This window comes from Carcharodon carcharias, chromosome 20 (assembly GCF_017639515.1).
Source record: "Carcharodon carcharias isolate sCarCar2 chromosome 20, sCarCar2.pri, whole genome shotgun sequence".
Lineage (NCBI taxonomy): Eukaryota > Metazoa > Chordata > Chondrichthyes > Lamniformes > Lamnidae > Carcharodon > Carcharodon carcharias.
Genome location: NC_054486.1, coordinates 104,369,820 through 104,386,173, shown reverse-complemented (window position 1 = coordinate 104,386,173; position 16,354 = coordinate 104,369,820). Strand labels below are relative to the sequence as shown.

Below are 16,354 nucleotides of genomic sequence, written 5' to 3'. Positions count from 1 at the left end.
AGTGAATAAGTCTGGAGTATAAAGCTAGTCTCAGTAACGGTGACCATGGCAAATATCATCGATTGTTGTAAAAACCCATCTGGTTCATTCATGCCCTTTTAAGGAAGGGAAATCTATGTCCTTACCTAATCTGGACTACTCCACACACACAGCAATGTGGTTGACTCTTAACTGCCCACTGATATGGCCTAGCAAGCCACTCAATTCAGGGCAATTAGGGATGGGCAACAAATATTGGCCTTGCCAGCAATGGCCACATCCAATAAAAACCTTCTTCCAAGAAGACGAGTTGGAACACTAAATATGATAACGAGGCTGTGAGCTTCTTTGTCATTCAACTTTATTGCTGCTGACTGGGGTTTCCCGAATTAAGTCAAGGACTTGGTAGATTCAAAAGGGAATTGCCTTCATACCTACCTCCGGCATCCATGTGTCTACCTGAGAAACCTGAGCGATTGGGTATCCCCGCACGCCTGCCATGACCTTCCCCTGTGCCCTGATCCTCTCCATCCTCCACCACCAGGCCCTCAATTCCCCAACTCCACCACCAGGCCTCAAACCCCAACTCCACCACCAGGCCCTCAATCCCCCAACTCCACCACCAGGCCCTCATTCCCCCAACTCCACCACCAGATCCTCAACCCCCCAACTCCACCACCAGACCTCAAACCCCAATTCCACCACCAGGCCCTCAATCCCCCAACTCCAACAGGAAGCCCTCAATCCCCCAACTCCATCATCAGGCCTCAAACTCCAACTCCACCACCAGGCCCTCAATCCCCCAACTCCACCACCAGGCCCTCAATCCCGCAACTCCACCACCAGGCCCTCAATCCCCCAGCTCCAACACCAGGCCTCAAACTCCAACACCCACCACCAGGCTCTCAATCCCCCAACTCCACCGCCAGGCCCTCAAGTGCCCAACTCCACCACCAGACCCCCAATCCCCCAACTTCACTACCAGGCCCTCAATCCCTCAACTCCACTACCAGGCCCTCAATCCAACTCCACCACCAGGCCCTCAAACCCCCAACTCCACCACCAGGCCCTCAATCCCCCAACTCCACTACCATGCCCTCAATCCCCCAACTCCACTACCAGGCCCTCAATCCCCCAACTCCACCACCAGGCCCTCAAACCCCCAACTCCACCACCAGGCCCTCAATCCCCCAACTCCACCACCAGGCCCCCAATCCCCCAATTCCACTACCAGGCCCTCAATCCCCCAACTCCACTACCAGGCCCTCAATCCCCCAACTCCACTACCAGGCCCTCAATCCCGTAACTCTATCACCAGGCCCTCAATCCCCCAACTGCACCACCAGGCCCTCAATCCCCTAACTCCATCACCAGGCCTCAAACCCCAACTCCACCGCCAGGCCTTCAATCCCCTAACTCTATCACCAGGCCCTCAATCCCCCAACTGCACCACCAGGCCCTCAATCCCCTAACTCCATCACCAGGCCCTCAATCCCCCAACTGCACCACCAGGCCCTCAATCCCCTAACTCTATCACCAGGCCCTCAATCCCCCAACTGCACCACCAGGCCCTCAATCCCCTAACTCCATCACCAGGCCTCAAACCCTAACTCCACCACCAGACCCTCAATCTCCCAACTCCACTACCAGGCCTTCATTCCCCCAATTCCACCACCAGACCCTCATCCCCCAACTTCACCACCAGGCCTCAATCCTCCACCTCCACCATCAGGCCCTCAATCTCCTCCTCTCACCAAAACAAAGCTTCTGAAAGCCCCCACAGGCTTGTAATCCTCAAGCCCCCACCAACCTGTCACCTCCTTGCCCCCAGCCAACCCCGCAGGATCGATAGCCTTAGCCAGTCAAATGCCTCCTCCACCCCACTGGATCAACCCTGCCTCTGAACGGATCCCTTCCCCTGCTCTCTCCCAATCAAGTGCCTCCAAACGGCTAAAATGATCACCTTTTGGAGGAGGAGTTGTTTTTTACCCTCTGACTCCACAGTCCTGGTGATCCCATTCTTCCACCACCCCCCCCCACCCTTGACTGGTTAGTCTCTGTCCAGCCTGAACTGCTACCCAACCCCCACCCACCCAGAATTTAACTGAGGGTCGCACCCCCTCGAATTTGTAGACAAGGTTTGAGGATTAATCCCTGGTGATCCTCCAGCCTCTCCATAGCTGCCATTGGCATTTATCGGGAGAGAATGTATTAGGTCCCCTTCACACACCACCAACCCCCCCAAGCCCGCACAACCTTCCCACCACAAATCCTGTTCTGGCTCTCTGCAAAATTATGTAAGAGGGCAGAATTTAAATAAAAATATGTTAATGACAGTCCAATTTTGCGAGGGTCTTGCTTCCAGCCTGGTGCCCTCTTGCACGGTTTGTCAAGCAGAAGCACACATTTCACCACAGATAAGGTGACAGTGAATCCGAGGGACCCACAGATTTTATGCCTGCGATATATTGTCCATGCCCTTTATTAAAAGCGCCTCGTCCTTGAACTCCCCGTGAAAACCCCACTGGCTGGGGAGGGGACATGAGGGTGGTGAGTCACCAGTGGATTTGTGTACAATGGGGAAGGCCAACAGCAGACCTTCCAGAAACAGTGCATGCGATTTTGCTAAACCCCAGGATTAAAGTCAGGGATATTGGATTTCAAAGTTCAGCTCCGCACGGCTGTAGCCTCGAAGTGCTGATTGTCTGTTTGAACACGAGGCAGGTCCTAAGCATCTTGGATGCTGCTGGAGACTGAATGAAGACGAGTGCCAGGGTAAATAAACTGTGCCTTCACCCAGCCATTCCTTTTTCAATTTAGCAGATTTCCACTGCTTTCTGTCGCTGCTATGAAGGCTTCGCCAGCTCCTGGGAGTTTCTTTTACATTCCTAGCCTCACTGGATCTATCACTATTGCTTCAGCGTTGACCAGAATTTGCACAGCCAGATTCCATTTGATCCCATGTTCCTGAGGCCTTCCTTCATGCTGAGGTTGAGCTGCTGTACTCAAGAGCAAACTTATTTTTTATTCATTCACGGGATGTGGGCTTCGCTGGCTGGGCCAGCATCTATTGCCCATCCCTAGTTGCCCTTGAGAAGGTGGTGTTGAGCTGCCTCCTTGAACTGCAGCAATCCTAATCCTGTTAGGGAGGGAATTCCAGGATTTTGACCCAGTGACAGTGAAGGTACGGCGATATATTTCTAAGTCAGGATGGGGAGTGACTTGGAGGAGAACTTCCAGGTGGTGGTGTTCCCCTCTGTCTGCTGCCCTTGTCCTTCTGGATGCTAGTGGCTGTGGGTTTGGAAGGTGCTGTCGAAGGAGCCTTGGTGAGTTCCTTGCATTTTTATTGTGCCTTTCATGACTTCAGGATGCCCCAAAGCATTTTATGAAATAGCCCTTGAAATCTAGTCACTACTGTGACGAAGGGAATGCAGCAGCCAAACTGCGCACAGCAAGCTCCCAAAAACAACAATGTTATTAATGTAAAAGCCAAAAGCTGCAGATGCTGGGAATCCAAAACAAAAACAAAAAGACCTGGAAAAACTCAGCAGGTCTGACAGCATCTGCGGAGAGGAACACAGTTAACGTTTCGAGTCCACATGACTCTTCAACAGAACTAAGGAAAACTAGAAAAGAGGTGAAATATAAGCTGGTTTAAGGGGGGGTGGGACAGGTAGAGCTGGATAGAGGGCCAGTGATAGGTGGAGATAACCAAAAGATGTCATAGCCAAAAGAACAAAGAGGTGTTGAAGGTGATGATATTATCTAAGGAATTTGATAATAAAGGTGCAGATAGCCCTAGTATATTATTAATCTGTTTTATGGTCTTGTTGGTTCAGAGCTAAATATGGGTCGCAGTATTGAGAGTAACTCCTCTGCTCTTCTTACAAATGGTGCCACTGGATCTTTTACATCCACCTCAGAGGGCAGACAGGACTTGGGCTTAGCATATCATCTGAAAGATGGCACCTCAATACCCGACTGAAGTGCCAGTCCAACTTGTATGCACAAGTACTGGAGTGGGACTTGAACGTTTGACTCACGGACAAGGGTGCTACCAACAGAGCCATGGCTGACACACAGTATTAACATCTATATTATCTGTTGTAAATATGTTAACTTATATCTTAACAATATGTAATACATGGGCTCCACTGCATCCAATCCTGCTTCCCAGAGAGTCTTTTGTTCTACTGCACTAGATTTGATGCTCTTCTGGTTGAACCCATTGTCATCTTCAACATCACCCCTGATTTTTACCAGTGTGCCCACGCTGTGCTTATTGGTGCTTCTCTTTGAGTATCAGCTCCCTATCTCGTCACCAGCCAAGCCATACTACCAGTGGTTGTGGCCTGGAATGCACTACCTGATAGGGTGGTGGAAGTAGATTCAATATTAACATTCAAAAGAGAATTGACATACAGAGAGAATTCAAATATTCAAAGGGAATGAAAATACAGGGCTACAGGGAAAGAGCAGAGGGAGTGGGATCAACTGGATAGAGCCGGCAGAGACATGATGGGCTAAATGGCCTCCTTCCGCGCTCTATTCATTCCTCAGGCAATGACCTATCCAACATCCGCGGTTCTTTGCTTTTATCTAATGACCTATCCAACCCTTCTTGTAAAAGAGAAGATGTCTTCCCCTTTCACCTCCCACTCCTTCCAAATCCTAATGGCAGATCAACAGCCACAGACTTGCTCGATGGTTCATTCCAGAATATTTGCTCCCTCGCAAACCAGTCCCTTACTGCCCACAGCTTCAGGATGTCCTGAGGTTGTGAAAGGTGCTATCAAAATGCAAGACTTCCATTTTAAAACTGGGCCTTGTTCACTCAGTGCTAAAATAACAGTGAAATTCTTTCCCCTCTCTTCACCTCATTTGCATTAGCTTGGAGGCCAGGAAAAGGATGAAGAAACAAAATTTAACCCCCCCCACCAACGCCCCCACCCTGTCACCCTACTCCAAAAATACGCCCAGGATGGAATTTTACTGCCCCGTCATTGGTGGGAACAGGGGTAAAATGCAGTGAGCCATTCAGAAGTTCATTGACTTCGAGGGATCATAAAAATCCTGCCAGCATAAAATTCTGAGCACTAAATGACAAAGCCCATGCCTTGTTGATGAGAAGATTGGAGAGACATCGCAACTCCTCAACCAACACCTATCTGCTCACCAACCTGCAGACCTCTTGATTCACTGATGTCAATCTGTTAATATACAGGCAGGTTGTAATAATTGGAAGCATCCACTCTCTTCCACAGAAACTCAACCATTGAGACACAGCAGAAGGTGAATTGAAAAGAAAAGCAATGGGAAATATTGTAAAATTGCAAATTCGCAGCAAACATGAGTCTGTGGAGGGAAGGTAATGTGCATCAGATTATTAACGATAAACTTGTGATCGAATCATCTGTGAAGCGCCAGATTTTAAAAACCTTCATTAGCCTTTAGGCCCCAGCTTTTGCAGTATGGTGCTTATAAAACATTTGAACAGTTGTCCAATGAATGTGATACCTACACAGCGTCCAGTTTAGTTCCATTGAAAGCATAGGCCTGGACCTTGGTGAAGCCGTTGTTGTAGAGTTTTCTGTAGGGAGGAAAATACAAGAGAAAGCAGTAATTTAGCAATAAATTTTTAAAAATAGATGGAATCCTGTTTCATCACAGGTGAGCTCTGATTGCTTCACAGTGAGGTTCTGATTACTGGGGTGGGGAATATCATAGGGTCATAGGCCCGAATCTCCTGAAGTGTGGCTATCAATGTCGGATTGCTGCTCCACTCCTACTTTGCTGCACCACATAAGAGCTCCTCATTCTGCCTGGGACTTACAATCCAGCTTCTTCGGAAATGTGGAGTGCACCTTCAATGGAACTGCTTCCTTGTGGATCCTCAGGGAAAGACAAGCCATGCCCCTTTTGACGGCATTAGCCGCTGTATTCTAGTAAGTGTTCAATAACAGACTGGAAAGCTGGGACATTTAGACAAGCTTTTCAGTTTTTTAGTGTTTGAGGGCCTGAGTGAATGGGGGGGATGGGGGAACGTGTAGGTGGGTAAGGGGGTAGGGATGAGTGAGATAAGTGGGTAAGGAGGTAGGGTGGCAGGTGGGTGAGGTGATAGGCTGTGTTAAGTGTTCATTTAGCATCTCATTGATGAGATCTTGAGACTTGTATATTTAAACGTGAACCTTTTATTGGTAATCCTTAACTATGTACACATCCCAGTTACTGCCATGCATGGTGCAGCTCCCATGCAGGTTTCTTCAAGAATGTTCTCCATGTCTATTACCATGTGACCCTATTCGTCATACCGTGAGTGGTGCTATTCTCTAGTGCACATTAACCCTTGCTCTGCCGAGCACCCTTACAAAACACTGGCATGAAGGTACATACAACAGGTAGGGCAGCAGGTGGGTAGTGTGGTGGTGGGTAGGGTAGTGGGGTTGGGTCAGATCGGGTCGGGGGAAGTCAGGGAGGTTGGGAGGGGAGTTAGGTAGTGTTGCTGGGTCAGATGTGGTCGGGGGGGTTAGTAAGGGGCTCGGGGGGAGTTGGGTGGTGAGGTTGGGTCAGGTCGAGTTGGAGAAGCCAGGGAAGAGTCATGTGGTCGGGGGGAGTCCGGAGGATAGCTGGGAGGTTGAAGAGGCAGTTGGGGGCACAGTGTGAGTGACTGGGGAGTCGGTTGTATAGTTACCCATGAATTAGACTAGGATTTTTCTGTTTAACATTTCCTGGGTAACTATCCAAGTAAGTACATCAGAACTCTCTGGAGTCTCCCACTCTGACCCAGAGTTAGAGACTGTTTTGAAGGGTCCCAGGGAGCAGGGGAATTGTTCATCAGAAGTTCAAACTTCCCGGACCATCCCAATGGAGTCATTGCATTGGGACTTCCATGGGGTTCCATAGCGCATCTTCTGGGGTATGATTTGCTTCCCTCTTTATAAGCAAAGGCATATTTCCCAACCCCTCAGTTTTGGTGTGATCCAATTTTCTATTAACAACCCCACAGCCAACTCGAGGTAGAGACCGAAGACCAGAAGATCTGGGCCATAGAATCATTACGACATAGAAGGAAGCCATGACAAATGTGAAGGGCTAAGACATCACCCTGTATATTTTTTTATACATAATATATAGAGTTATCTCTAAAAAAAAAATTTCAAACTGGACGAAGACCTAAAATGGCTGAATCTATGTCTGTCTGTGATTCCGAACAAAATAAACTACCTTTCAGTATCGGGGAACCTCACACATCATTATCCCCGAAAATTTACTATCGACCCCTTGTGGGCTGCACAGACAAATTAAAAAAGAGCTAGACAAAGGACATCTGCATTTCATAACCCAGGCTGGCCAACAGGGGCCTGCTTATTTGCTAGAACAAAGGACCCCACAACATTCCTTTCAATTCTTAATGGTTGAGAGGAGGATACATATCTTTTGTCAAAGACAGAGTGGAGAGGGGCGAGTCATGTGACGTAGGACTCTGGCTTGTGGAACCAGTAATATTGCCTTACTGATCTGCAAAGTCTCAGTCTACGGTTTACCATCTAACTAGCAACCTCACAGTAAAGGAGCTCTGACCAGGTTGAACACTGGCCCCTGCCTACTCTGTTTCTGCTGAAAACTCTGTACTATCACTTACAAGACTGATTCATCCCTGCATGCCCATCTCATGGTGCAAAGTCAACACCTCTGGAAAAGTGAATTGTACAGCGCCGGCTTTCAACTCACTGACCACCGTGAAGAAATATCTCACTGGACTTTGATTCTGGACTCTGGACCCATGTGAACCAATGTTTATTTTCTCTGTGGCCTCTGCACTGTAAAACTTTATTTTCTCTATCCCTCTTTTACTGTATGAATGCAAATGTGGGGTTGTTGCAAACCCTCTGTTCGCAATTTGAGTATGTGCAAATAAACTAACCCTTTGAGCTCATTCTATCTCAAGTTTGCTGTGGGGTTATTAATAGAAAATTGGATCACATCAAAATCGAGGGTTTGGGAAATACACCACCGCTTTGAAAGATCGAAGCAAATCAAAAACACCTTTCTGTTTATGGAGGGATGCTGTTTAAATTAACCCCCCCCCCCCACTCCTGTACGTAACACAAGTAGAAATTAATAGAAAATGCAATAATAAAGGAAAGAATGAATAATGTAGAACAGACAAAGAGAATAAGAGAAATAGAGACCAACCAATGGAGACAAAAACAGGATAAAGAGACAGCAGGTATATGGAAAAATAATTAAATGAATGAAAGATGCCGTACTTGGCCTTTTTATTTTGGTTTACACACTGTACCATGATGTTGAGGATGTTATTAAGGGTTTTAATTATTTTTTTCACCATCAGCGAAGTGGTCACCAGTAGAGAAACCCAGATTCCACCTGATAAATTGACTGCCTCTACACTGACCCCACCTCATCCTGACCCTGCGCTAACCCTTCACTCTCACTCTGTACTGGCCACTATCCTGACCATAACTGTGATTCCGTACTGACCTTATACTAACCCCTAACCTGACCCCGTGCTGCTGCCTATCCTAGCCCGTCAATGCCCTTTCTCCTGATCTTACCTAACTTTTAACTTGGCAAAAAAAAATCCAATCCCAACGTGCTCCATCAGCAAGTAGGCTTCATGCCTTTTCCTGACAGGAATGCTGCAACCCACTCAGATTATTTCATCAGGTTATGGACTGGAGACAGAAAATAACTTGGCAAAGGTGCAAGTGAGCTTCAATAAACTTGGATTGGATTTCATGGAAGAAGGGCAGGTTTCTCTGTTATAAGAAGCAGTTGAATGCCCAGTCTTGGGGGCTGCCATGCTGACTTTGGCCTGGCAATTCCTTTAGTGGTTTGGAGTTGGATGCAAGGTTGATGAACTAGAATCAGCTAAGGTGGAACCAGACTGAAACAATCCACTGAGACAGACTTCTCCACAAATACACACTTACCATTTTAAATCCACAATTATGCCCTTGACTCTCATCTCTGATGATCTCTGCACTCCTCCGATTCTGGCCTTCCGCCCAGCCTTGATTTCCTTTGCTTCACCATTGGCGACTATGCCTTCAGCTCTGGAATTCCCTCTGTAAACCACTCTTCCCCTCTCTTAAGGCATTCCTTTAAATCTACCTTGTTGACCATGCTTCTGGTCACCTTTTTTTTTATTTGTTTCATGGGATGTGGGCATCACTGGCAAGGCCAGCATTTGTTGTAGCTCCTTTACCACACAGACTTCAGTCATAATTCATTAGTTATCACTCTCCCTTCATTAGTAATTCCCCAGTTCTGAATCAAGAGTCACATGTAGGCCAATCCAGGTAAGGCTGGCAGATTTCCTTCCCTAAAGGGCATTAGTGAACCAGCTGGGTTTTATGCCAATCAATGATAGTTTCATGGTTGCCATTACTGAGACTAGCTTTCAATTCCCCGAACTTTTATTCATAGAATTTAATTTCCACACCAGCCACCATGGTGGGATTTGAACTTGTGCACCCAAAGAATTAACATGGGCCTCCTGGATTACTAGGCCAGTGACATTAACACTACACCACCATCTCCCCAGGCCTTAGTACTGCAATGAAGTGTCAGCCTTGGTTACATGACTGCAAAAACACAACCTTCTGACTCTGAGATGAGGGTAGTAAGCACTGAGCCACACTGACACAACTGAAGTTTCCCTTTCCTCTCTATGGTCTTAACACAGTAGAAGTAGCAGTCGTTCTTTGAAATCTAGAAACTTCTCACAGAAATACATCAGTTGCTCCATCATTGAGAAGTCAAAATCCTGGCATTCTAACTGTATTGTGGGAGCTCCTTCAGCACACAGACTCCATTCACCACACGGACTTCAGTCATAATTGACTAGTTATCACTCCCTTCACCAGTAATTCCCCAGTTATCATGCTTCTACATAGAATTATAGAATTGTTACAGCACAGAAGGAGTCAATTTGGCTTGTCATGCTTATGCTGGGCCCCCGAATGAGTAACTCACTTAGTCCCACTACCCTCACTTTTCCCTATTGCCTTGCAAGTCTTTTAAACTTCAGATAGTTATCCAATTATCTTTGAAGGCTTCAAATAAATCTGTCTCCACCACACTCTCAGTCAGTGCATCCTCGATCCTAACCACTCCCTGTGTGCTTCCTCATGTTGCCGTAGCTTCTTCTGTCAATTGCCTTAAATCTGTGTCCTCTGGTTCCTGACTCTTCCACCAATGGGAACAGTTTCCCTCTATCTACCCTGTCCAGACTCTTCATGATTTTGAAAACCTCTATCAAATCTCCTTCTTAGCTTCATTAATCTCCAATTAGCTTCTCTAAGGCTTTCCTTAATTAATCCACATTCGTCCAAATAACTGTTAATTTTGCCCCAAAATGTCATTGTTGAAAGCTTTTCCACCACTGAGGTTAAACTAACTGGCCAAGAGTTGCTGGGCATACCCTTACACCATTTTTTTGAACAAAGGTGTGACGTTTGCAATTCCTCAGTCTTCTGGCACCATTCCTGAATCGAAGGAAGATCGGAGGATTACGATCAGTGCCTCCACAATTTCCGGCCCTACTTCCCTCAGTATCCTTAGATGATCTCATCTGACCCTGGTGACTTAACACCTTTAAGCACAGTCAGCCTATTCAAAACCACATATTAATCAATTTTTAGCCTATCCAGTGTCTCAACTACATTCTCTTTCACCATGACTCAGGCAGCATCTTCTTCCTTGGTAAAGACAGATGCAAGGTACTTATATAGTATCTCAGCCAAATATCCTTCCTCCATGCATAAATCCTCTTTTTAGTCCCTAATCAATCCCACTTTTTCTTTTATCAACTTTTTATTATTTATATGCCTATTCAAGACTTTTGGACTCCCTTTTATGTTAGCTGTCAGTCTCTCCTCATACTCTCTCTTTTTGCTTCTCTTTTTTCTTTGTTTACTTCCTCTCTGAACTTTCTATATTTAGCCTGATTCAAGATTGTAATATGACGTCTGTCATATGCATACTTTTTCTGCTTCATCTTCATTTCTATCACTATCATCATCCAGGGATGTTTAAATATGTTTACCCTACCTTTCTCCCTCATGAGAATCTATCGTGACCGTACCTGAAATATTTCCTATTTGAAAGCAGCCCATTGTTCTGTTAGAGTTTTGCCTGCCAATCTTTGATTCCAATTTACCTGGGCCAGACCCCACTGAAATTTGCCCTACCCCGGTTAATTATTTTGACTCTAGATTGAACCTTGTCCTTTTCTATAAATTACCTAAACTTTGTGATACCGTGATCATTGTCCCCTAAATTTTCCCTTACTGACATTTGATCCACTTGACCCACCTCATACCCCAGAACCAGATCCTTTCTGATACTGGTCTAGAAAATTCTCCTGAACGGACTACATAAACTCTCCCCCTTTCTGCCCTTTATATTATTACTATCCCACTCTATATTAGAATAATTAGCCACATTACAACTATTCTACAATTCTTGCACCTCTTTAATTTCCTTGTAAATTTGGGCCTCTATATCCTTCCCACTAGTTGTGGTCTACAGGATAGGCCCAGAATTGTCATGGTGCCTCTATTGTTTCTTAGCTCTAACCAAATATATTCTGTCCTTGACCCCTCTAGGACATCCTCCCTCCCGAGCACTGTAATGTTCTCCTAGATCAGTACTGCTATCCCACTCTTTTCCTTCCTTCCTTATCTTTCCTGAACACCTTCTATCCAGGAATATTTAGTACCCAGTCCTGCCCTTTATTTGAGCCAGATCTCCGTTATCACCGTGACATCATATTCCCACATGGTTATCTGTGCCTGCAGCTCACTTACCTTATTTTCCAACTCCAGGCATTCACATGTATGCACAATAAACTTAATTTTATTCCCTCTTACTCTGACCTCACTAAAAGACTATTTCTTACTCCAATGCTATCTGTTTCTCTCAATTCTCTGTGCACCTTATTTTGCCTTGGTAATATTTCTTTGTTCCCATGATTTAAACCCTCTCCAATAGCACTAGCAAACCATCTCACAAGGATATTTACTAGCAGTTCCCTAGTTATCACCCTCCCTTCACCTTGTATCTGCAGCACCCACAAGTAGGGCCAATGTTTATTATGGGCTGTACTAGGAGCATGAAAGTCTATAAAGTAACAGGAACCCCTATAGATTCTTCACTTAACTTCCTGGGGTCTGATAAAGTTCAGCGGGTGGAACTTTGACTTTAGATGATAATGATGATCCAGCCATTGTGGCGGTGGTGGTGGGGGTTGAGGGGGTAGTGGGGGTTGGGGGTGCTGGTGGTGGGGGTGGTGGTGCTTGGATTGATGAATCAGTTGGTATTTTCCCGTCTGTCATTTTGGTATGTTTCTACATTTTGGTATATCGGATTGGTCACCTGTTACATATCTCTCCCTGAGTTTCAGTTCAGGTGTAGCATACCACAGGCTGTCAATCTGACATTGGGGGTTTTTTGCTAGCTCCCAAACTTAACATGACCCCTGAGAGATTTCTCCACTAATTTCATCTGACCTACACAACCAATACAGCCTGTGCTACACAGAGAGCCCTAGACTAGAGTATGAGACCCATCCTATTCAATGTTAGTGAACCATCTTCTCTGGCTATGTATCTCCCCCTCCCCCCACAGCACCTCCCATCGACTGACAGTAAAGTGACTCTTCAACTACGTGATGCTCTACTTACAGAGTTAGTGATTCATTGGATAACCCACCAAAGGCATTTGCAGGGATGGTTGAAATGAAAGGATTGTCAGCGATTTCTCTGTAAAATAGAATAATGTAAACAGTGCTCATATAAAGCTGCCCAGAGCTATTCCAAAACAAGCAAACGACTGGATCGAGTTTGATTCCATAACCGCAGAAAATATGAGTTTGGAATTAGCTGATCATTCACAGTGTGCTTCAGGAAGATACAAAAGCTTCACAGATTCAGTGATGAAAACATGACATAGAATGTGCAGCACAGAAACAGGCCATTTGGCCCAAGTGGTCCATGATGGTGTTTATGCTGTACACAAGCCTCTTCCCACCCCTTTTTATCTTCATCCTATCAGCATATCCTTCCATTCCTTTTTCCCTCAAGTACTTGTCTAGCTTCTCCTTAAATGTATCTATGTTATTGACCTCAACTACTCCCTGTGGCAGTGAGTCCCACATTCTAGTCACTCTCTGAGTAAAGAAGCTGCTTTTGAATTTTGATTGGATTTATTAATTGAAAAAGAAGAAATCAAGCTGCACAGTCATTGAGAAAGACTGCAGACTGGGATTCTGGCGGGATTTCAAGTATAGATGATCTAATTGAGGTGTTTAAGATGATTAAAAGATTTGATAGGGTAGGATCATAGAACAGCACAGCACAGAGGGAGGCCCGCTGAGCCTGCGATGATAGAGAGAAACTATTTTCTCTGGTCTCAAACAAGGGACCATGACCTTAAAAATTAGACCTAGGCTGTTCAGGGTAGATATCGGAAAACACTTCTTCACATAAAGGGTGGTGGAAATCTGGAACTTTCTTTCTTAAAAAGGTCTTGAAGTCTATTGAAAATTTAAAAAATGAGGTTGAGATTTTTGTTGAGTAAGGTTATTAAGAGATAGGGAACCAAGGGGGGGGAAATGGCATATGGGGCTGGATGTCGCTCTGCCTCATCATTAAGACGTTGTGACTCAAAAGCGTGATGCAGTTTGATGGTCAAATTGTTGCCATCTGAACAATTAGTAGCAAGCTCCTCCCAGTCATTAATATCAATGTTGTTGTGCTTCAAGGAGAGCGTGTTCTTGAAACGTTTTTTTGTCCTCCTCTGGAACGCTGGCCATTTGAGAATTGAGAAAACAGGACCTGCCAGTGAAGCTGATTTTCAGTTATCCAGACATAGTGTCCAGTCCATTGAAGTTGATTTGGTAGGTGTTTTTGCCTGAATGCTTGTGGAGCTGGCTTCAAGAAGGACACTAGCACTTGCACAACGGTCCTCCCATTGAATTTGAAGGATGCAACAGAGGCATCGCTGGTGGAACTTACCTAGTACTCTTATGTGTTGCTGGTACACTGTCCGAGTCTTACTGTACAGGAGTGTGGTGAGGACAACTGCTCTGTAACCTGGGACTTTAGTTGACTTGTGGAGGTCTTTGTCATCAAACCCTCGCTGCTGTAGTTTGTAGAAGGTTGAGCTGACAGAGCTGATCCAGTGTTGGATCTCCTCGTCAATGGTGACCTTTTGAGAGAGGTGACTGCTGAGGTATGGGAAGTGCTCAATTTATTCCAGAGCCTCTCCTTCAACGTGTATGGGAGGTGGAATATTTGGCTGCCAGGTGTGGGTTGATATAAGTTTTGCTTAGGCTACACTCAAGGACAGGCTGCGTTTCTTGCAGTGCAGAATTGAAGAGTTTGAGAATAGCTTGCAAATCTGCTGCAGAGTGAGTAATGGTACTGCAGCCATCTGCAAACTGCAGATCATGTAATCTATGGTAGGCAGTTTAGTTTTGGCACAGAGGCGACTGAAGTTAAAGAATTTTCTATCTAGATGGTGTTTAATATTCTGACACCAGAGGGCAGTTGATTTTTGATGAGGTGAATAGCTGCAGTCGGGTAGATTGTAAATAGTATGAGGGCTATCCCACAGCCTCGCTTGACACCAGTCTGGACTTTGAAGGCATCTGTTTCAGATCTCCCACTTAAGTTGAAGACTAAATGGAGTTAAGATACAGATTGGTCATGATCTAACAGGCTCAAGGGGCTGAATTCTCACGTGTCGGTGCAGACTCGATGGGCCGAAAGGCCTCCTCTGCATTGTGATTCTGTGATTCTGTGAATTCCCTGTTCATGTTCCAATGTTTTTATGGTATACATATTTGGGATTCCTCATCCCAGGCCCACCACTATCCCAGTTAGCTCCCCACAGCTGTCCAGTGGCCAGTGACTGGGAAAGGCTAGGAGCAAATTGTCAATCCTGACCTCTCAGTTTCAAGGAAAACAACATGGGAAGGGAACAATGCTTCCTGAGAAAAACAATGACATCTACTGACAGAAGGAATTGGGTATATTTTTGAAAAGAAATATCCGCAGGGCTATGAGGAAAGAACAGGAAGTGTGGGACCAATTGGCTAACTCATTTAAAGAGCCAGTACAGGTGCAATGGGCTGAATGGTCCCCTTATATTCTGTATCATTTTGTAAGCACACATTTGTACAAATTAAAGTATGTTTTAAGTGTTGCCAGCAAAAAAGATTTAGATCAATCTTTTTGTTTTAAATTCAAAAACCAAAGGAAACCAAAGAAATAACATTCCAATGTGTTAACACTCTGTTTTTGATGTTACCTGAAACATGAGGAGATTCATGTTTATGCTTCGCTAAATCCCACTTCTAATCCCTCTTCCTCAAGCAGGGAATACAGAATACTTGAGCTACAGCCCATGCTGTGCTGTATTTCATAGGATTAGAGAATCATAGAACAGTACAGCATAGAAGGGGCCATTCAGGTCATTGTGTCTGTACTGGCTCTTTCAAAGAGCAATCCAGTTCGTCCCTCTCTGCGCCTCTCTGCCATTTGCCTCAACCACTCTCTGTGGTAGTGAGTTCCACATTCTCACCACTCTCTGGGTATAGGCATTTCTTCTGAATTCCCTACTGGACTTCTTGGTGACTATCTTGTATTGATGACCTGTAGTTTTGCTCTTCTACGCAAGTGGGGTCATTCTCTCTGTATCGACTCTATCAAAATCTTTCATAAATTTAAAGGCCTCTATGGATTCATCCTTTCTCTTACTGTGGATGAATCCCTGAAGTTTTCAGATATTCAGTGATGGAGGGAGATATTTTACTTTTGAGAGGGTATTGCACCAGCCCTCCGATGGTTACTTGGTGCCCTCTCATCTACCAGTGTATTAGGAGGAGTGTATAATAGAGTGACTTCCATATTCAGTTGAAAAGGCTCCCATTTGCTTGATTTTAGATTTATTTTGATAGTAAGGAATTTTGGATGAAATGATGGAGTTGGATAAACACAGACTCCATCCAATTATTATTCTATAATAAGCGTAGGATTCCAATTCCTACCAGTTCCTTCCACTCCTATTGTATGGGAATCCTAATCCAAGGAAAACATTTAAATTTACAATGCTGTTCTAAGCAGAGGTTTTGATCCTTTCACCTATCCTGTTTTTACTGATTTACAAACTAAATATAGTTAAACCCACTGCCCGATTTCAATCATTCGGGCAGTGCTGTGTTTCAGCAGGCTGACTGCTTCTGGACAAGCTACATCTTTGTTCAAAATTTTAGTTTCCTTTTCCATTGATACTGACCTGCTGAATAAATGAATAATTGGCTTGAGGTCCAAGAGATTTGGAAACT

General features: G+C 45.1%; 1 protein-coding gene across 1 annotated transcript in view; it reads right to left on the bottom strand.

Annotated features, from left to right (window-relative positions):
- tshr (thyroid stimulating hormone receptor) overlaps positions 1–16,354 on the bottom strand; it is a 77,377-nt gene that overhangs the window by 28,307 nt on the left and 32,716 nt on the right. The window contains exons 6-7 of the mRNA XM_041214219.1: positions 12,690–12,767; positions 5,501–5,569 (exon numbers count right to left, since the gene is read on the bottom strand). Coding sequence (XP_041070153.1) covers positions 5,501–5,569; positions 12,690–12,767 — 147 coding nt within the window. The remainder of the gene's footprint in view (positions 1–5,500; positions 5,570–12,689; positions 12,768–16,354) is intronic.